General features: G+C 40.5%; 1 protein-coding gene across 1 annotated transcript in view; it reads left to right on the top strand.

Annotated features, from left to right (window-relative positions):
• Positions 1-22,577, top strand: part of cd2ap (CD2-associated protein) — a 124,168-nt gene that overhangs the window by 77,827 nt on the left and 23,764 nt on the right. The window contains exons 11-12 of the mRNA XM_063002044.1: positions 6,608-6,644; positions 10,571-10,633. Of these exons, the coding sequence (XP_062858114.1) occupies positions 6,608-6,644; positions 10,571-10,633 (100 nt within the window). The remainder of the gene's footprint in view (positions 1-6,607; positions 6,645-10,570; positions 10,634-22,577) is intronic.

The raw sequence follows: 22,577 nt of genomic DNA, 5'->3' as shown, positions 1-22,577 counted from the left end.
TCAGTGACCAGTATGAGAGAGTGTGAGAGCTGTACTACTAAATTGAACACACCTGCTCCCTATGCACACCTGAGACCTAGTAACACTAACAAATCACATGACATTTTGGAGGGAAAATGACAAGCAGTGCTCAATTTGGACATTTAGGGGTGTAGTCTCTTAGGGGTGTACTCACTTTTGTTGCCGGTGGTTTAGACATTAATGGCTGTATATTGAGTTATTTTGAGGGAAGAATAAATTTACACTGTTATATAAGCTGCACACAGACTACTTTTCATTGTCTCAAAGTGTCATTTTGTCAGTGTTGTCCCATGAAAAGATATACTTAAATATCTGCAGAAATGTGAGGGGTGTACTCACTTTTGTGATACACTGTATATATATATGTATATATATGTATATATATATACATATATATATATACAACCAGCAATATATATATATATATATATATATATATATATATATATATATATATATATATATATATACACACAGTGAAGCCCGAAATTATTCATACCCCTGGCAAATTTTGACTTAAAGTTACTTTTATTCAACCAGCAATTTTTTTTTTGGACCGGAAATGACACAGGCGTCTCCCAGAAGATAATAAGACGATGTACAAGAGGCATCATTATGGAAAAAAATATTTCTCAGCTTTTATTTACATTTGAACAAAAAGTGGCATGTCCAAAATTATTCATACCCTTCTCAATAATTAATAGAAAAGCCTTTATTGGCTATTACAGCAATCAAACGCTTCCTATAATTGCTGACCAGCTTTTTGCATGTCTCCACTGGTATTTTTGCCCATTCATCTTTAGCGATGAGCTCCAACTCTTTCAGGTTGGAGGGTCTCCTTGTCATCACCCTGATCTTTAGCTCCCTCCACAGATTCTCAATTGGATTCAAGTCAGGACTCTGGCTGGGCCACTGCAAAATGTTAATGTTTTTGTTCGCTAACCATTTCTTCACCACTTTTGCTGTGTGTTTTGGGTCGTTGTCGTGCTGAAATGTCCACTGGTGCCCAAGGCCAAGTTTCTCTGCAGACTGCCTGATGTTGTTGTTGAGAATCTTGATGTATTGATCTTTTTTCATGATGCCGTTTACTGTGATTAGGTTCCCTGGTCCATTGGCTGAAAAACACCCCCAAATCATTAGGTTCCCACCACCATGTTTGACAGTGGGGATGGTGTTCTTAGGGTTGAAGGCTTCTCCTTTTTTACGCCAAATGAAGGATACATCATTGTGGCCAAACAATTCAATTTTTGTTTCATCTGACCATAAAACAGAAGACCAGAAGTCTTCTTCTTTGTCCAGATGAGCATTTGCAAAGGCCAAGCGAGCTTTTGTGTGCCTTTTCTGGAGAAGTGGCGTCCTCCTTGGTCTGCGTCCGTGGAACCCAGCAGTGTGCAGTGTCCGTTGGACTGTCTGCCTTGAGACGTTGCCACCAGCAGAGCCCAGATTCACCAGGATGGCCTTGGTGGTGATCCTTGGATTCTTTTTCACCTCTCTCACTATCCTCCTGGCCAGCACAGGTGTCACTTTTGGCTTCCGACCACGTCCTCTGAGATTTTCCACAGTGCGGAATGTCTTGTATTTTTTAATAATACTTTGCACTGTAGCCACTGGAACTTGAAAACATTTAGTTATGGCCTTATAGCCCTTTCCTGACTTGTGAGCTGCCACAATGCACAGCCGCAGGTCCTTAGTGAGCTCCTTTGTCTTAGCCATGACTGTCCACAAACCAACTGCAGAGAGTTGCTGTTTTTCACCTGTTGAGTTGATTACAACAGCTGTTCCCAATGAATCAGGGTAATTAGGATGCTTTAGAAAACAGCTTGGACTATTTGGAATGGTATAGAACTTTGGATTTTCCCATAGACTGTGACAGTTTGCAAAGGGTATGAATAATTTTGGACATGCCCCTTTTTGTTCAAATGTAAATAAAAGCTGGGAAATATTTTTTTCCATAATGATGCCTCTTGTACATCGTCTTATTATCTTCTGGAAGACACCTGTGTCATTTCTGGTCAAAAAAAAAATTGCTGGTTGAATAAAAGTAACTTTAAGTCAAAATTTGCCAGGGGTATGAATAATTTCGGGCTTCACTGTATATATACGTATATATATATATATATATATATATATATATATATATATATATATATATATATATATATATATATATATATATATATATATATATATATATATATATATATATATATATATATATATACTTTGTAGTTCTACAATAACTGACTGTACTCCATTACTGACTGTAGTTCATCTGTTTCTCTGCATGCTTTGTTAGCCCCCTTTCACCCTGTTCTTCAATTGTCAGGACCCCCACAGGACCACTTCAGAGTAGGTATTATTTAGGTGGTGGGTCATTCTCAGCACTGCAGTGACACTGACATGGTGGTGGTGTGTTAGTGTGTGTTGTGCTGGTCTGAGTGGATAAGACACAGCAGCACTGATGGAGTTTTTAAACACCTCACTGTCACTGCTGGACTGAGAATAGTCCACCAACCAAATATATCCAGCCAACAGCGCCCCGTGGGCAGCGTCCTGTGACCAGTGATGAAGATCTAGAAGATGACCAACTCAAACAGCAGCAATAGATGAGCGATCGTCTCTGACTTTACATCTACAAGGTGGACCAACTAGGTAGGAGTGTCTAATAGAGTGGACAGTGAGTGGACACGGTATTTAAAAACTCCAGCAGCACTGCTGTGTGTGATCCACTCAGACCAGCACAACACACACTAACACACCACCACCATGTCATTGTCACTGCAGTGCTGAGAATGATCCACCACCCAAATAATACCTGCTCTGTGGTGGTCCTGTGGGAGTCCTGACCATTGAAGAACAGCATGAAAGGGGGGTAAGAAAGTATGTAGAGGAATAAATGGACTACAGTCAGTAATTGTAGAACTACAAAGTGCTTCTATGTGGTAAGTGGAGCTGATAAAATGGACAGTGAGTGTAGAAACAAGGAGGTGGTTTTAATGTTATAGCTGATCAGTGTATATATACAGTGTATCACAAAAGTGAGTACACCCCTCACATTTCTGCAAATATTTCATTATATCTTTTCATGGGACAACACTATAGACATGAAACTTGGATATAACTTAGAGTAGTCAGTGTACAACTTGTATAGCAGTGTAGATTTACTGTCTTCTGAAAATAACTCAACACACAGCCATTAATGTCTAAATAGCTGGCAACATAAGTGAGTACACCCCACAGTGAACATGTCCAAATTGTGCCCAAAGTGTCAATATTTTGTGTGACCACCATTATTATCCAGCACTGCCTTAACCCTCCTGGGCATGGAATTCACCAGAGCTGCACAGGTTGCTACTGGAATCCTCTTCCACTCCTCCATGATGACATCACGGAGCTGGTGGATGTTAGACACCTTGAACTCCTCCACCTTCCACTTGAGGATGCGCCACAGGTGCTCAATTGGGTTTAGTCCATCACCTTTACCTTCAGCTTCCTCAGCAAGGCAGTTGTCATCTTGGAGGTTGTGTTTGGGGTCGTTATCTTGTTGGAAAACTGCCATGAGGCCCAGTTTTCGAAGGGAGGGGATCATGCTCTGTTTCAGAATTTCACAGTACATGTTGAAATTCATGTTTCCCTCAATGAACTGCAGCTCCCCAGTGCCAGCAACACTCATGCAGCCCAAGACCATGATGCTACCACCACCATGCTTGACTGTAGGCAAGATACAGTTGTCTTGGTACTTCTCACCAGGGCGCCGCCACACATGTTGGACACCATCTGAGCCAAACAAGTTTATCTTGGTCTCGTCAGACCACAGGGCATTCCAGTAATCCATGTTCTTGGACTGCTTGTTTTCAGCAAACTGTTTGCTGGCTTTCTTGTGCGTCAGCTTCCTTCTGGGATGACGACCATGCAGACCGAGTTGATGCAGTGTGCGGCGTATGGTCTGAGCACTGACAGGCTGACCTCCCACGTCTTCAACCTCTGCAGCAATGCTGGCAGCACTCATGTGTCTATTTTTTAAAGCCAACCTCTGGATATGACGCCGAACACGTGGACTCGACTTCTTTGGTCGACCCTGGCGAAGCCTGTTCCGAGTGGAACCTGTCCTGGAAAATTGCTGTATGGCCCTGGCCACCATGCTGTAGCTCAGTTTCAGGGTGTTAGCAATCTTCTTATAGCCCAGGCCATCTTTGTGGAGAGCAACAATTCTATTTCTCACATCCTCAGAGAGTTCTTTGCCATGAGGTGCCATGTTGAATATCCAGTGGCCAGTATGAGAGAATTGTACCCAAAACACCAAATTTAACAGCCCTGCTCCCCATTTACACCTGGGACCTTGACACATGACACCAGGGAGGGACAACGACACATTTGGGCACAATTTGGACATGTTCACTGTGGGGTGTACTCACTTATGTTGCCAGCTATTTAGACATTAATGGCTGTGTGTTGAGTTATTTTCAGAAGACAGTAAATCTACACTGCTATACAAGTTGTACACTGACTACTCTAAGTTATATCCAAGTTTCATGTCTATAGTGTTGTCCCATGAAAAGATATAATGAAATATTTGCAAAAATGTGAGGGGTGTACTCACTTTTGTGATACACTGTATATACAGTGTATCACAAAAGTGAGTACACCCCTCACATTTCTGCAGATATTTAAGTATATCTTTTCATGGGACAACACTGACAAAATGACACTTTGACACAATGAAAAGTAGTCTGTGTGCAGCTTATATAACAGTGTAAATTTATTCTTCCCTCAAAATAACTCAATATACAGCCATTAATGTCTAAACCACCCGCAACAAAAGTGAGTACACCCCTAAGAGACTACACCCCTAAATGTCCAAATTGAGCACTGCTTGTCATTTTCCCTCCAAAATGTCATGTGATTTGTTAGTGTTACTAGGTCTCAGGTGTGCATAGGGAGCAGGTGTGTTCAATTTAGTAGTACAGCTCTCACACTCTCTCATACTGGTCACTGAAAGTTCCAACATGGCACCTCATGGCAAAGAACTCTCTGAGGATCCTAAAAGACGAATTGTTGCGCTACATGAAGATGGCCAAGGCTACAAGAAGATTGCCAACACCCTGAAACTGGGCTGCAGCACAGTGGCCAAGATCATCCAGCGTTTTAAAAGAGCAGGGTCCACTCAGAACAGACCTCGAGTTGGTCGTCCAAAGAAGCTGAGTGCACGTGCTCAGCGTCACATCCAACTGCTGTCTTTGAAAGATAGGCGCAGGAGTGCTGTCAGCATTGCTGCAGAGATTGAAAAGGTGGGGGGTCAGCCTGTCAGTGCTCAGACCATACGCCGCACACTACATCAAATTGGTCTGCATGGCTGTCACCCCAGAAGGAAGCCTCTTCTGAAGTCTCTACACAAGAAAGCCCGCAAACAGTTTGCTGAAGACATGTCAACAAAGGACATGGATTACTGGAACCATGTCCTATGGTCTGACGAGACCAAGATTAATTTGTTTGGTTCAGATGGTCTCAAGCATGTGTGGCGGCAATCAGGTGAGAAGTACAAAGATAAGTGTGTCATGCCTACAGTCAAGCATGGTGGTGGGAATGCCATGGTCTGGGGCTGCATGAGTGCAGCAGGTGTTGGGGAGTTACATTTCATTGAGGGACACATGAACTCCAATATTTACTGTGAAATACTGAAGCAGAGCATGATCCCCTCCCTCCGGAAACTGGGTCGCAGGGCAGTGTTCCAGCATGATAATGACCCCAAACACACCTCTAAGACGACCACTGCTTTATTGAAGAGGCTGAGGGTAAAGGTGATGGACTGGCCAAGCATGTCTCCAAACCTAAACCCAATAGAACATCTTTGGGGCATCCTCAAGCGGAAGGTGGAGGAGCGCAAAGTCTCGAATATCCGCCAGCTCCGTGATGTCGTCATGGAGGAGTGGAAAAGCATTCCAGTGGCAACCTGTGAAGCTCTGGTAAACTCCATGCCCAGGAGAGTTAAGGCAGTTCTGGGAAATAATGGTGGCCACACAAAATATTGACACTTCAGGAACTTTCACTAAGGGGTGTACTCACTTTTGTTGCCGGTGGTTTAGACATTAATGGCTGTATATTGAGTTATTTTGAGGGAAGAATAAATTTACACTGTTATATAAGCTGCACACAGACTACTTTTCATTGTGTCAAAGTGTCATTTTGTCAGTGTTGTCCCATGAAAAGATATACTTAAATATCTGCAGAAATGTGAGGGGTGTACTCACTTTTGTGATACACTGTATATATACTACTTTAATTGTGGTCTATATAGAAGTTTATGTATAAGTGAAGAAAATGAATGATGTAGTATATTTAACCCCTACATAATATTGCTATCTTAAAACAAAGGTGCTGCCAGAGCTCCCATCTGTGTGTAAACCGTCACAACAAACCCGGAGTTGCAGAGATCTCTCTCTGATATACAAAACATGATCATGTGGCTTTGAGCTCTCCAATCCATTACTTAAGATCTTTTTCTGGAATTTCCTGCAAGATTTAGTTCAGGTCATAAAATCCGACATGGTTGCATGTAGCATAACTACTGTCTCTTTGTTTTTTACAGAAGCCAAAGAAGCCACCGCCACCATCTAAATCCACAGGTATGATAGAATTCTGTTCCTGTGTTGTGTTCTCCATTTCTTTACCTAAAGATTCTATATTGCTCCAGTTTAAGAATCCTGTTCCGAAAGTTCACAAAGCACATTCGAATACTAAGACACGATGACATTAACAGCTGTATTCATTCTCAACTACTTTCATGTGATTTTCTTCCAAAACAGTTTGTACATGAGAAGTTCAGGTACAAACGGTTAACTGTTAAGATCACCCACTGTTAAACAATCATTAACGATCATGAATAAAAGAAATCCAGATCCCATGATTTCAAATAACAAAGCCTCTGATTGAGAAGGCTCATGTGGGAAAAAAACAGAGCAGACTCTCTCAAAAACATTTTGCACAGTTCCCAACCAAGAGGACGAATCATAAGGCCAGCATGCCTTGCAGGGATCGCATATTCCAGCACTGATATGGTCTGATGTGGTTTGTGTAAACGGGTAGTAGAGCTGCTTAAGAGGTGAAAAAAAGTATATTCTGACTTCCTACAAGGGTTCATTTACCTGCACAGTAAGTAATCTGATTAAGGTCAAGTACTGGTAGTAAACTGATCCCCTTTATATGATCTCAAATTGGGATAATTAATATATACTGTCTATTTTAAGATTTTCTACCCAGTAATCAAGTTATTTACATAATGTTTGTTTGGTGCTCACCAGATTTCTACTATTTTTGCCAATTTATTTTTACGTTTAAATGTTCCAAATCTTTAATTCCAACTAACTTTTAACTAACGTTTGATGCCAGCAAACCAACTCATTTGCTTGAACTTTACCAATTCTGCCAAATGAAGTCGATGAAGATGTAACAATAGTTGTGTCAGAAGCTTGTTGATGACTATCAATAGTGGCTAATTGAGGTGCTGAGGGAAATAAAACCAAATATTAGGTGTGCTATATAAATATTTAAAACCTACCAGATTTGGACCAATAAAGCATTTAGGCACATATTAACTGACAATACCATTCTAACACTTCCATGACCATGCACTGAGCACTTTATTAGGTACACCTATGTAGTATGTACAGTGGTACCTTGAAACTCGACGTCAATTGATTCTGGGAGTTTAAAAGACGTTGAGTTTCAAGGTATTTTTTTCCTATAAGGATGTATGGGAAACCTGTTAATGCGTTCCATGGTCCTGTGGAACTGCATATATTTTAGGCTTATGTAATATAATGGGGTTGTTTTAGATATTTATACACTGAAAATAACACAAATATAATATAAAAAAAAACACTGAAATACAATTAAAAAAATTAACACAAAAATATAATAAACCTGCACTTTACCTTTACTTCTTTATTGTTTCCTTTTGCTTCTTAATCGTGGAGATGCTTTGAAAACCGTATTCTGTTCAGTAAAGGCACATTCAAATGAGAAGCATCAAAAATACAGTAGACGCTTGACTTACGAATTTAATTGGTTCCGAAGGACTGTTCTTAAGTCAAAATGTTTGTTAGTTAAACCTATTTTTCCCATAAGAAATAATGTAAATAGAATTAATCCGTGCCAGACCTCCCAAACCACCCTCTTATCTAACCTTCCTAATGTCTTAAATGGTCTGTTTTGTTATAAATACAACTATATTTCCCTTAAATCTTAAATTATAGAATATACATTCCTGTAATAAACAATAATAAACAACACTACACAGTAGTACTGTACATTAAACACACACCACATTTCAGTACAGTATGTGTGCTGTACTATACACCATAATAAATATGCTTCTTTTTATATAAAATGTATCTACCAGAAACAACAACTCTCATATTTCTCTATTATTTCCTTCTTTATTTCAATAGTGTTGTATTTTGTAGGTGTAATAGCATGAAAGAAAGAATACTTTACTGAGCCTAATTCCTTTTTCTCTCTCATTCACTATCCCCTCTGTCTGATACACAGTGACAGCTACTGGCAGGTGTAATTACACAACAACAACTAGTAATAGATTTTTTCATTTTCTCATAACCCAAAATGTTCATATGGTAAACGGTTCATAAGTCAAGGGTCTACTGTATCTTCTGCGCTGGCTGTGCCATTATTTCCTGTGAAGTGTGGCAGTGCACAAAGCTTAACGTAACTTATTGGACTAAAATGAGTGAGGAATTTCTTTAGTGGGGAGAACTTATGAGCAGTAATAATTGAGAGGTAATTAAGAAGCGTTTTAGACTCTCTTGGAAAAGCTGATTCTCACAAATTCTCAGCAGCCCAAGCTATAACACAAGTTTAAAAGTGAAACAGGAAAAATCCAGATAAACACAGATACATGTGGAGCTTTCAGAGTGGATTTGACGGTTATTCCACACAAATGCTTGTTCTTCTCATAATTGCACTTTGATGACACTTTACCGCACCGCTCAAGCCAAGCGCCGAACAAAACGGCAGTCGCACACACGTCGAGTTTAAGGAAAATGACGAGTTTAAGGGAACAGATTTCTCGAGTTTCAAAGATTTCGAGTTTAGGGGATGTCAAGTTACAAGGTACCACTGTATATACATTGATTATTTTACCGATTACACCCACCATATTGATAAACTTTGGGTACACAGTTATTGACAGTAGCTCACCTGTTGCTCTGTACACTTTGTTACTGCACACATACCCTTTTAGCACAGGTTCACAATTAGAGACTTAAACTGTTTTGTCTGTGTTAATCCTTTGCTAGTCTTTTATCAGTCGACACTTTCACAGAAAGCTGTTGGTTTTATCTTCTTTCACCATTGACACTGACATTTAGGTGGGGCAGTTGTAGCCTAGTGTTTAAGGTACTGGATACGTAATGGAAAGATCGCTGGTTCAAGCCCCACCACTGCCAGGTTGCCACTGTTGGGCCCTCAAGCATTAAGGCCTTTACCCTCAATTGCTTAGACAACAGACTGTCACAGTACTGTAAGTCGCTTTGGATAAAAGCATCTGCTAAATGCTTAAAATGCGAATGTAGGTGGTTAAAAATCACAGCAACAACAGAAATGACTACAATCAGACATCATATACCCACAAAGTTCATCTGTGTGGTAGGCATAGCCTATTAGGGCGGCACGGTGGCTCAGTGGGTAGCACGGTGGCTCAGTGGGTAGTGCTGTCGCCTCACAGCAAGAAGGTCCTGGGTTTGATCACCAGGTGGGGTGGTCCAGGTCCTTTCTGTGTGGAGTTTGCATGTTCTCCCCATGTCTGCAATTCACCTCACTTGCATGTCTTTGGACTGTGGGAGGAAATCCACAGTCCAAAGACATGCAAGTGAGGTGAATTGGAGATACTAAATTGTCCATGACTGTGTTTGATATAACCTTGAGAACTGATGAACCTTGTGTAATGAGTAACTACCGTTCCTGTCATGAATGTAACCAGTGTGTAAAACATGACGTTAAAATCCTAATAAACAAAGCCTATTAAATAATCAATGAATGCAGCTACATGTACCTAATAAAGTGCTCAATGAGTTTATATTGAAACTTTATATCATCTAGGCTTTGTATTGCCTGCCTGCCTACCTGCCTGCATGTTGTCTTTTCCGTAACATTTGGGACTTACCCTTTTTCATTTTGACTAGACTGTTAAGAGAAATATTTCCACTACTCTTTGGTTCTAGAACAAACACCTTTGTGTTTAGTTTAGAGACAGCACCTGGCTGAAGATCAGCTTTAGTTCAGTTGCATTTGTGTTTGGTTCATTTGTAGTTTCACGTCATTCTCGTCTGTACTGTATGCCCTGCATGAGGGTTGTAAAGATTTCTGGCCCGTCTTCTCTGCCCACACAGGAAGCTGAATCAGCGCCTGTATCTGCACCTCATCTGTTTCTTGTGTCTTTTTGCTCTTTTGTTTGTTGTACGTGTCTGTGGCATTACGAGGGAAGAGAGGTAGCGTGAACGAAAACTAATCTAATGCACCATGTTTCGTTTTTCAGCACTGAAACCCGAGGTCCCGAGTGCTGACAAGAAGCCCACACCAGTACGACCTGAGGATAAAGGTAAGCATAAACAGCTGTTATATTTTACATCAAAATATGAATCCAATTTAGGAAATACAGGTGTATTGGAAAGAAATGGTATATCACAGGTATATTTAAGGGAAATAGACATGACTATATTCAGTAAAAATAAAAACAGGTGGATTAAAAAATCAGACATCAATGATTTGCAGATCTTATTTTATATATGTGTATTTAATTGTAAATAGTGTGTGTGTCTATATATATATATATATATATATATATATATATATATATATATTTTTTTTTTTTTTTTAAGTTGAATACGGCCAGAGCATTGTTTTCCACCATTCGCAACGTTCTCTAAGCAGTTGACACTCAGGGCAACTATGTGTTGTGCTATTGCCACTAACATACCCTCATACTATGACAGTTTCAGGTTTTTGAACTTGTGTTGGTAACAGTTAGGATGGTCCTTTCCCTCTCTAGCTCAGAGAACCTGACGTTCATTATTCCTAAAAAGGGCACATTCAACAGCATTTAATATCTTTTTAGCTGAGGTTGAGCACATGGAAGTCAGCAGCGTTTGTAGGTGTTGTTAATATATGGCTGCCTCTTTGCGTAATAGTTTCTTAATTTGCATTTGTAGATGCAATGATGAATTGTGCTTACTGTCAAGGGTTTTTGGATGTTTTCCCCAACCATTTACACTTATTGAAGTGTTGTTCGAAGTCTCAAAGGACACAGGTTTTCGGCCTTGCCTTTTCATGCAGATAGTTTTTACTGAATTCTCTGAATCAAGAATGTGATTGACTGTAAAGGGTAAAATCCATATACAGTGGTACCATAAAACTCAACGTCAGTTGGTTCTGGGAGTGGTGTTTAGTTTAAAGGTATTTTTTCCTATAAGGATGTCGATTGCTCTGCTGAGATTCAGACTAGCGAGTTTGAACATGTTGCAGTTCTCTGTTAGCACGTCAGACCACTTCAAAACCTGAGCACCCCACATTCATTTATTTTTTGAAAGGTTACATTTTAGTCGTATTTTCATTGTGGGATTGAGCTGATTATCCTCACATTTTTATCATTTGTCTTTTTACCCATAATACAGCAACTATCCAGTTCCAATTCTTTGAAATTTGTCTTTTTGCTGACCTCCATAGTATTCACTCACCCATCCAAATCATTGAATTCAGGTCTTAGAATCACTTCCATGGCCACAGGTGTATGAAACCAAGCACTTAGGCATGAAGACAGCTTCTACATTTAACATTTGTGAAAGAAACATTCAAGTTCTTCCACACCAAACTTGCTCACCCATGTCTTTATGGTCCTTGCTTTGTGTACTGGTGCGCAGTCATGTTGGAACAGGAAGGGGCCATCCCCAAACTGTTCCCACAAAGTCGGGAGCATGAAATTGTCCAAAATCTCTTGGTATGCTGAAGCATTAAGAGTTCCTTTCACTGGAACTAAGGGGCCGAGCCCAACTCCTGAAAAACAACCCCACACCATAATCCCCCCTCCACCAAACTTTACACTTGGCACAATGCAGTCAGACAAGTACCGTTCTCCTGGCATCCGCCAAACCCAGACTCGTCCATCGGATTGCCAGACAGAGAAGTGTGATTCGTTACTCCAGAGAACACGTCTCCACTGCTCTAGAGTCCAGTGGCGGCGTGCTTTACACCACTGCATCCGATGCTTTGCATTGCGCTTGGTGAGGTAAGGCTTGGATGCAGCTGCTCGGCCATGGAAACCCATTCCATGAAGCTCTCTACACACTGTTCTTCAGCTAATCTGAAGGCCACATGAAGTTTGGAGGTCTGTAGCGATTGACTCTGCAGAAAGTTGGCGACCTCTGAGCACTATGCGCTTCAGCATCCGCTGACCCCGCCCTGTCATTTTACGTGGCTACCACTTCATGGCTGAGTTGCTGTCGTTCCCAATCGCTTCCACTTTGTTATAATACCACTGACAGTTGACTGTGGAATATTTAGTAGCGAGGAAATTTCACGACTGGACTTGTTGCACAGGTGGCATCCTATCACGGTACCACGCTGGAATTCACTGAGCTCCTGAGAGCGACCCATTCTTTCACAAATGTTTGTAGAAGCAGTCTGCATGCCTAGGTGCTTGGTTTTATACACATGTGGCCATGGAAGTGATTGGAACACCTGAATTCAATTATTTGGATGGGTGAAGGAATACTTTTGGCAATATAGTGTACAATTCTCCAACACTGAGAGCACACAGACAAGTGCATCTTCCAATGGTTAGGCTGTTTGGCCATACCCCCTTCCCCCTACCCCCTCCAGACATAGCCAATCATGTCTATGTAGACCCCCAACTGGTTGATAGCAGATAGTGGTCCAGTGGTTTTTACTGTGGTGCCGCTCAAATGCCCAGATGGTCAGTTATTGGTAATTTGGTAATATTTAAGGTTTGTGTTTAGCGCTTAACTTTTTCATTTGTGTAGCGTATTAAATATGATGTGGTCCTAGCAATCATACAGCAATTTATTTAGTGTAAGAGACTTTTCTGTGGTGTAGTGTGCTAACGATGTTCGATGTACAGTGTATCACAAAAGTGAGTACACCCCTCACATTTCTGCAAATATTTCATTATATCTTTTCATGGGACAACACTATAGACATGAAACTTGGATATAACTTAGAGTAGTCAGTGTACAGCTTGTATAGCAGTGTAGATTTACTGTCTTCTGAAAATAACTCAACACACAGCCATTAATGTCTAAATAGCTGGCAACATAAGTGAGTACACCCCACAGTGAACATGTCCAAATTGTGCCCAAATGTGTCGTTGTCCCTCCCTGGTGTCATGTGTCAAGGTCCCAGGTGTAAATGGGGAGCAGGGCTGTTAAATTTGGTGTTTTGGGTACAATTCTCATACTGGCCACTGGATATTCAACATGGCACCTCATGGCAAAGAACTCTCTGAGGATGTGAGAAATAGAATTGTTGCTCTCCACAAAGATGGCCTGGGCTATAAGAAGATTGCTAACACCCTGAAACTGAGCTACAGCATGGTGGCCAAGGTCATACAGCGGTTTTCCAGGACAGGTTCCACTCGGAACAGGCTTCGCCAGGGTCGACCAAAGAAGTTGAGTCCACATGTTCGGCGTCATATCCAGAGGTTGGCTTTAAAAAATAGACACATGAGTGCTGCAAGCATTGCTGCAGAGGTTGAAGACGTGGGAGGTCAGCCTGTCAGTGCTCAGACCATACGCCGCACACTGCTTCAACTCGGTCTGCATGGTCGTCATCCCAGAAGGAAGCTGACGCACAAGAAAGCCCGCAAACAGTTTGCTGAAGACAAGCAGTCCAAGAACATGGATTACTGGAATGCCCTGTGGTCTGACGAGACCAAGATAAACTTGTTTGGCTCAGATGGTGTCCAGCATGTGTGGCGGCGCCCTGGTGAGAAGTACCAAGACAACTGTATCTTGCCTACAGTCAAGCATGGTGGTGGTAGCATCATGGTCTTGGGCTGCATGAGTGTTGCTGGCACTGGGGAGCTGCAGTTCATTGAGGGAAACATGAATTCCAACATGTACTGTGACATTCTGAAACAGAGCATGATCCCCTCCCTTCGAAAACTGGCAGATTTCAAACAGGATAACGACCCCAAACACAACCTCCAAGATGACAACTGCCTTGCTGAGGAAGCTGAAGGTAAAGGTGATGGACTAAACCCAATTGAGCACCTGTGGCGCATCCTCAAGTGGAAGGTGGAGGAGTTCAAGGTGTCTAACATCCACCAGCTCCGTGATGTCATCATGGAGGAGTGGAAGAGGATTCCAGTAGCAACCTGTGCAGCTCTGGTGAACTCCATGCCCAGGAGGGTTAAGGCAGTGCTGGATAATAATGGTGGTCACACAAAATATTGACACTTTGGGCACAATTTGGACATGTTCACTGTGGGGTGTACTCACTTATGTTGCCAGTCATTTAGACATTAATGGCTGTGTGTTGAGTTATTTTCAGAAGACAGTAAATCTACACTGCTATACAAGTTGTACACTGACTACTCTAAGTTATATCCAAGTTTCATGTCTATAGTGTTGTCCCATGAAAAGATATAATGAAATATTTGCAGAAATGTGAGGGGTGTACTCACTTTTGTGATACACTGTATGTGTTCACGTATTGAGTGCATTTTGTTCTTTCGGAGATTCCGTAATCAGTGAATGCTGAGTCTGCCTTCTGCCAAAGTCCACCACTAGCACAGTCTCCACTGTGGCACCACTGTGAGACTCTTCACCTCCCTGATGTAGGCTTGCTCATCATTGTTGTCCAGTCACCAAAGCAAAACTAAATAATTACCATTTTACCAACCCTGTTATCCCACAATACCTAAGTGAAACATTTGAGACTGTAAATAATTGTGATAGGTAAAAGTTAATATTTTTTAATACAATGGGGGTCATTAGAGAACCTACCATTTATTTGAAAACATCCGGTGGGTAAATTGTTTATCTACAGAGCGTCTACCGAAATGTCTAAGCAACAGGTCAAGGACAGACTTGCTAGACTTCCCAAAGTGGGTCTGTTCCTGGAGGTACTGTAAGAATAGATTGTAATCTGTAAATAATGAGTCATTTAGAAAGAAGCTGGTGTGTGGTGCAAGCATCCTGTTTAAACTTTGGCTGACCTAGTTATGCATGTGTCTTTCACAAAGCTCCTCAACTGGTCTCTGTTCCAAAACATGAAACTACCTGCAAGCCAAGACAACAGATACAGATCTTGTTTTACATTAACATTTACATTTACATTTTCAACATTTAGCAGACGCTCTTATCCAGAGCGACTTACAGAAGTGCTTCTATAGTGAACATTTCATTTCTCAAGTTTAGGTAAACAACAGTCGAAGAACATAAATCTGCTAAAACCTGTTAGACCCAAAGTGCCTTTTTCTTTTTTTTTTTTTTTTTTTTTTTTTGGAATTTTTTTTGGAATTTTTTTTCTGGATGGCATTAATAATTATTGTCTGCCAATATAGATGAATACAAAAAAACCTTATTATTTAAAAAAAGAAAAGTTTCCACATGATATAAATTATGGCTTTGTGTTTGAGTATGTACAGTGCCATCAGAAAGTATTCACACCCCTTCACTTTTTCCACATGTTGTTACGTTACAGACATATTTCAGTATAGTTTTCTTTTTAAAAATCTAAATGAAATAGCCCATAATGACAAAGTAAAAACATGTTTTTAGACATTTTTATAAACTTATTACAAATGTAAACATTTAAACATAATACAGTAGTACATAAGTATTCACACACACATGGCTTAATATTTTGTTGGCAGCAATCACAGCCTCAAGTCTTCTTGGGTATGTCTGTACAAGCTTGGCACACCTGTTTTTGGGTATTTTCTCCCATTCTTCTCTGCAGATCCTCTCAAGCTCAGTCAGGTTGGATGGGCAGCGTCTGTAGACAGCCATTTTTTGGTCTTTCCAGAGATGTTTAATTGGATTCAAGTCCGGGCTCTGGCTGGGCCACTCAAGGACATTCACAGACTGCTCCTGAAGCCACTCCTTTGTTATCTTGGCTGTGTGCTTTGGGTCATCGTCGTGTTGGACGATGAATTGTCACTCTAGTCTGAGTTCCAGAGTACTCTGGAGCAGGTTTTCTTGAAGAATCTCTCTATATCTGGCTGCTGTCATCTTACCCTCTATGCGGACTAGTCGCCCAGTTCCTGCCGCAGAAAAACACCCCCACAGCATGATGCTGCCACCACCATGCTTGAGAGTAGGGATGGTGTTAGCCAGGGGATGAGCAGTGCCTGTTTTTCTACAGACGCTTGTAGTTCAGGCCAAAAAGTTCTATTTTGGTTTCATCAGACCAGAGAATTTTGATTCCTCTGGTCTGAGAATCCTTAAGCGGGCTGCCATGTGCCTTTTAGTGAGGAGTGGCTTCCATCTCAATTTTCCTCCCAATCTCGTTGTATCCAATTACCCAATTGCATTATGATGTTAATCTCCACCCTGATTGAGGAGAGCCGTGAATAACACACGCACCCTCCGACACGTGTGCAGTAGCCGACTGCATCTCTTCACCTGCACGAGGCGAGTTCATATGTGGATCGGCTTTGTGTACGGAGAGACACACCCTGATCACATTATCCCTAGTCTCTGTGCAGGCATCAACAAGCCAGCAGAGGTCATAATTGCATTAGTTATGAGGAATCCCCTCTGGCACCCCTCTTTGAACAACAGGCAATCGTTGTTCGAGTAGGTGCCCAGCCGAATGGCAGAGCTGAGATGCGTGTTTTACCGCTGCCACCTGAGCGCCATAGCTTACTTGTTTTTGATACAAGGTGAAGCTGCCCCATATTGTGCAGATCACTATCAAACAATGCTAGAATGTGTCATTTATGGATGTGAGAGATGACAGACCTTAACAGCTAAGACCATTTAGGAACTGTTCAGCAGAATTGAAAGCAAAGACATTTCTAATATTCCTGTCAATAACAAAACTAAAGCCACACATGTAATAAACATATGTAGACAACAGACATAACTTCTTTAAAAGCAATAGAATAGCAACATTCCACCTATTTTGTTGACCTTTAAAAGATGTATTACACCTTTCCTGCAATAAATGTGGCCAATGAGCATAAAAAACTAAACTAAGCTAGAACCAATCCAATTCTTACAATACAGCTTCATTTGGTTATCTATTAATTATGATTTTATGTCATGTTTAACACTTTGATTACATTCATGACAGAACAGGTAGTTACAGGTTACACATGATTCATCAGCTCACATTTCATTTAAAGCACCGTCAAAGGCAATTCTGTATTCCAAGTTAACCTAACATTTTTTTAGACTATGGGTGGAAACCGGAGTTCCCGGAGGAAACCCACACAGACATTTGGAGAACATGCAAACTCCATACAGAAAGGACCTAGCCTCTCTACCTCGGAATCGAACCCAGGACTTTCTCGCAATAAAGCTTCAAACTGATGTTAACAGGACATACAAAATTAGAAAGCAGTGCATACAGTTTGTTCTTGTAATTGTACAGTAAAACCAGCAAAATACCCTGAACACTTTATTGGGTAATCTACACCTACCATATAGATGAACTTTGTGAATACTGTGTTACTGACTGTAACACGTCTATTGCTCTGTACACTTTGTTTCACCACGTTACCCCATTTATCAATCAAAAGTGGACCTCCACTTACCAAATGATGTCTGGGTGGGGTATCAATCTCAGTGACTCTAACCAGATAATGACATGGTAGAATGAGTGTATCAGGTGCAGCAGTGTTGGTGTTTTTAAATACTGTTTAAACTTACTGGCCTCTTTATTAGAAACTTGTATCTTGTTAGCACTGGTTGTAGGTGTACATTTAGTCATCGGAGCTATTTTTTTTTATTTTATTTTTTTTTACACTTTCTTATCGTGTATTATATTTTTGGTTGGAGTACAACACACTGCTGCACCTGATACACTCATTCCAGTGCAGCACATGCTACCATGTCATTACCCTGTAAGTGTCATTGCCTTGCTGCGAGTGGTCCACCACCCAAATTACATCTCTTCAGTGGGGGTTTTATGGTCAGGAGTCAAGCGAGGCTTTATTGTCATTTCAGCTATATACAAGTACATTTTAAAATGAAACAAAGTTCCCCCAGGATCAGGGTGCAACATAGAACAAAAAGTGCAAGTACAGTACATTACACATTGCAGATAGACAACAGTACAATAAATACAGAAAGGCCTAAAATAAATACAGAAAGACATTTCTAATCTAAAAAGTAATCAAAGGAGACGAGACTAGAGACGTGTTGGTCAGTACATGGTACTGAGTAAATGGTACGTGAGGTAGAAAAGCATATTCTGATATGCAGTTAGCAGCGTAGATAAGAGATAAGAGAGTAAGGTGCAAAAATGCAAAAACTTGTGCAAACTGCAATAGTGTGCAAAGATGCAAGTAATACAGTCACAGTAGTACAATACAGTAGTTGTATGTACAGGGTGTCCCAAAATGAACTGACATTTTAATTATTTAATAAAACACATTTTTTAATTTGAACATTAATAATGTTTTTGCTTTATTTAAAAATAAAGACATGGAGGTTATGTATGAAACAAAACATCTGACAAATGACCCCCTTGAACGTGGCAGCACATGTTCACTCTTTTGATGAAATTTTCCATAACACGTTGACATAATTGCTGAGACATTTCAGCAATGTTGTGTCAAATTTCTTCTTTGAGGTCCTCAATGGATTGTGGTTTGTTGGTGTACATGTTATTCTTAGGATAACCCCAAAGAAAGAAGTCTAACAGCGTCAAGTCACATGATCTTGGCGGCCAATTCACATCACCATTTTTAATGTGAATTTTTACAATTTCTCTGTGTTGTTCGATTGTGTACCTTTTCATGATTTAACCTCAATGTTTACTAATGACAGTAATTAAAAAATCTCTAACTCAGGTTTTGCTGTAAAAAATGGCGGCAAATTTAAAATGTCAGTTCATTTTGGGACACCCTGTATTTAAGTTGTGTGTGTGTGTTGTATGTATTTAAGTTGTGTGTGTGTGTGTGTGTCAGAGTCCATCATGTATGTATGTATGTATGTATGTGTGTGTGCCAGTCCCATCATGTATGTATTTGTGTGTAATAGTGGTTAAGGTACTGGACTAGTAATCAAAAGGTTGCCAGTTCAAGCCCCACCACGGCCAAGTTGCCACTGTTGGGCCCCTGAGCAAGGCCCTTAACCCTCAATTGCTCAAAATTGTGTTAAGTCATGAATGTAAGTCGCTTTGGATAAAAGCGTCTGCTAAATGCCAAAAATGTAAATGTGTGTGTGTCAAAGTCCATCATGTATGTATGTAAATGTGTGTGTGTGTGTCAGTGTCAGTGTCAGAGTCCATCATGTATGTGTGTGTGTGTGTGTTAGAGCCCATCATGTATGTATATGTATGTATGTGTGTGTGTGTGTCAGAGTCCATCGTGTATGTGGGTATGTAACCTATAAAGTAATGAATGTACACAAAAAAGTGCTTAATGAGTGTCCATACAGCTGTTTTTGTATGCGTTATATTTCATTTGATGTCCTCAAGCTCTTTTTATCTTGAACAGCTGCTTTTTATACAAATACAAGCTCATGATTGGATCTTTGATTGCTCTACTTGGCAAAATTAGGGATGTTTTTAATGTACCAACTTGTTACATTTTTAACACAGTGCAAAAATTATCGTTAACAAAGAGGACAGGAATAGAAAACGCATTTTGAAAGGTTAATTTTAGCCTGACTTAGGCATTCAAAAATCAAACTGTGGTTTCGTTTTTTTGTCCTGCCCGAACACCCAGTTCCTTTCGATTTAAGTGTTTTTCCATCTGCTTTCTGCAATGCACCAGTTTCAATGAAAGTCAAACCATTTTAAAGCGTAATACTCTCACCACCACTCTAGGCATTAGGTACAGTGTTGTTGCTTGGAAGCTGCTCATCTGAACATTCTGTTAATTTTGGCTAAATTACTTTTCCTTTGTTCTTGTGATGAGCAACAAATTTTGTTTAAGCACTTCAGGTTTTCTTTGTGATCTTGAGAAGAAAACCACTTCTCCATGTACTTTGTACTTACTGACAGTTGTTATTGCTGATGAACTTAGGAGTTGCTAAGAGGCTCTAAGTGACACTCCTGACTTCTGTTGAATCATAAGGCATCTTGTCTTTGGGGCAAATAAGTCACCAGCTACAGTCATTCATAATCTTAAATAAGGAAGTAGGAAACTTTGACGCAAAGTTAAAAGACATGATAGAACTTTCTACACCATCAAGGGCACAGACATAAGTAAGATTGTCACATTTTTGAGCACTGTAGATTGATGGAGTAACATTTTTTAAATTTCTTTTGTTTTTTTATATTTGAGGTAAACTGGATTTACAGTTCACACCAAATAATGATTATTGTTACCATGAAACTGGGATCAAGTAGTTAAACTCTTACCACCACAGTCTCAAAAAAGGATGATTCCACTGTCATTCATTCCTAAGCAAGGCCCCTAATCCTCAGGTTGCTTGCATTTGTAGTTGGTTCAAAGATAAGTCAAGTTTTTTTATTAAGCGCCATCAAAGACACTAAGTGTCATCCAAGGCATTGCACAATCTAGACAAAAACCAGATCACTGACAAAAATTGTAATAAAAGGTATATGGCACATTAGATATATTAGTGTAAATAAAATAGTAAGCAGGGCCGCTCAGGTGGCGCAGCGGTAAAAACACACACTGAAACCAGAGCTGGGATCTCGAATACATCATATCGAATCTCAGCTCTGCCTGTCGATTGGCCTGTTGTTCAGATATGTGCGGGACTAAGCCGGATGGGGTCTCTCTCTCATGACTGGTGCAATTACGACCTCTACTGGCTGATTGATGGTGCCTGCACAGAGATGAGAAAAGAGTGCTCTCAGGGTGCGTCTCTCTGTACACAACGCTGAGCTGCACTGCACTTGTCAAAGTGCAGGTGATAAGATGCATACGGCATGCTGCCCACGTGTCGAAGGGGGCGTGGGTTAGCTTGGTTCTCTTTAATCAGAGCAGGGATCGCATTGGTGGAGAGGAAGCATGACGCAATCGGGCAATTGGACGGGCTAAAACGGAGAAAAAGGGAGAAAATGCATAAACAAAATATATAAAAACTAGCAGTTTTGGTCCAAACCTTTTTAGAGCTGTGCCCTTTATACCAGCTGCATACTTGAGACATTCCAGTAGAATGAAATGGTCTGTCGTGTCGAAAGCTGTGCTGAGGTCCAACAATTAAAACAGCACGCTTCCCAGAGTATACAATTAAAAGTAGGTCGGTATGTACTTTGATGAGAGCAGACTCTGCACTGTGGTGTGCTCTAAAACCTGTTTTAAATGTATCAAAAGTGACAACAGCTGACCGAGGACCACTTTCTCTAAAACCTTATAGCAAGCCCGGAGTGGCTAATCGGGAGGTTCGGGAGGATTCCCGATGGGCCGGCTCATGTCAATCTCGAGTTTGGGCCGATTGGATGGGAAAAATAATTTGACACTTATCTGTCACTTATCTAATCTTCTTGTTGCATTCATTCTCCATTCATCTGACAGCGCAGCCCCTACATCGCAGTAGATTAGATGGGTTCTACCATTAGAGGGAAATCTCCCCTCCCAGATGTTTAAGTTGGTTGGGCCCACGAGGCGTCTTTTCTGGAGCGCCGGTAAAAGTAAATATAGCAACAGAATAGCGCAAACCATCAGTCGGTGGTGATGGAGGGCAGTGAGAGGCAGGTGGAGCCGAAAAGGCCAGGTTAAAAAAAAAGAAAGGTGTTGGAAGAAGATGCTGCCAAATGTGCCAAATTAACAGACCTGTTTTCCAGAGGACAGACCCCATGCAGCCGGTATTGCGCAACATTTGCAACGCCAACTTAGCGTAGTTTATTTTGTAGAACCCAATACACACCATTAATCACAAATATCCAGTTTCAAGCTGAAAATAATAAACATAATTTGAAGTGTAATATATTAAATAACCTAACTCATTAATGGAATGTTTTTGTTCCGACGCTACTGTACTGATGATCCCGAGGAGGCCATGACTACTGAAGAGACAGGTAGAGGATAGTCTAACAGAGTTATTTAAACTAAGATAGTTATTTGTAATGTAAAATATAACGTAGAGAATATACATGATATATGTTAAATTGTTCAGACATTTAGAAAGATGTCAGCACGATAGCCTAATTTATTTTAACAAATGGAGACAAATAGCCTAAATCACTATAAATTTTACACCATCATAATATAGGCTAAATTGTAAAAAAACAAACAAACAAAAAAAACACTTCAAGCATGTTATGTTATTTAGCAAAATAGGCTAACCCTTAATGAAATGTTTTTTTTAGCCTCAGAGCAGCAGATAAGCCATGTCTCATGTCTATAGACAATGACACCGTTATTAATAAAGTTACAG

This window comes from Trichomycterus rosablanca, chromosome 9, assembly GCF_030014385.1.
Source record: "Trichomycterus rosablanca isolate fTriRos1 chromosome 9, fTriRos1.hap1, whole genome shotgun sequence".
In the NCBI taxonomy this organism is placed as follows: Eukaryota; Metazoa; Chordata; class Actinopteri; order Siluriformes; family Trichomycteridae; genus Trichomycterus; species Trichomycterus rosablanca.
The sequence above is the reverse complement of the archived record's forward strand: the minus strand, read 5'-3'. Positions and strand labels throughout refer to the sequence as shown.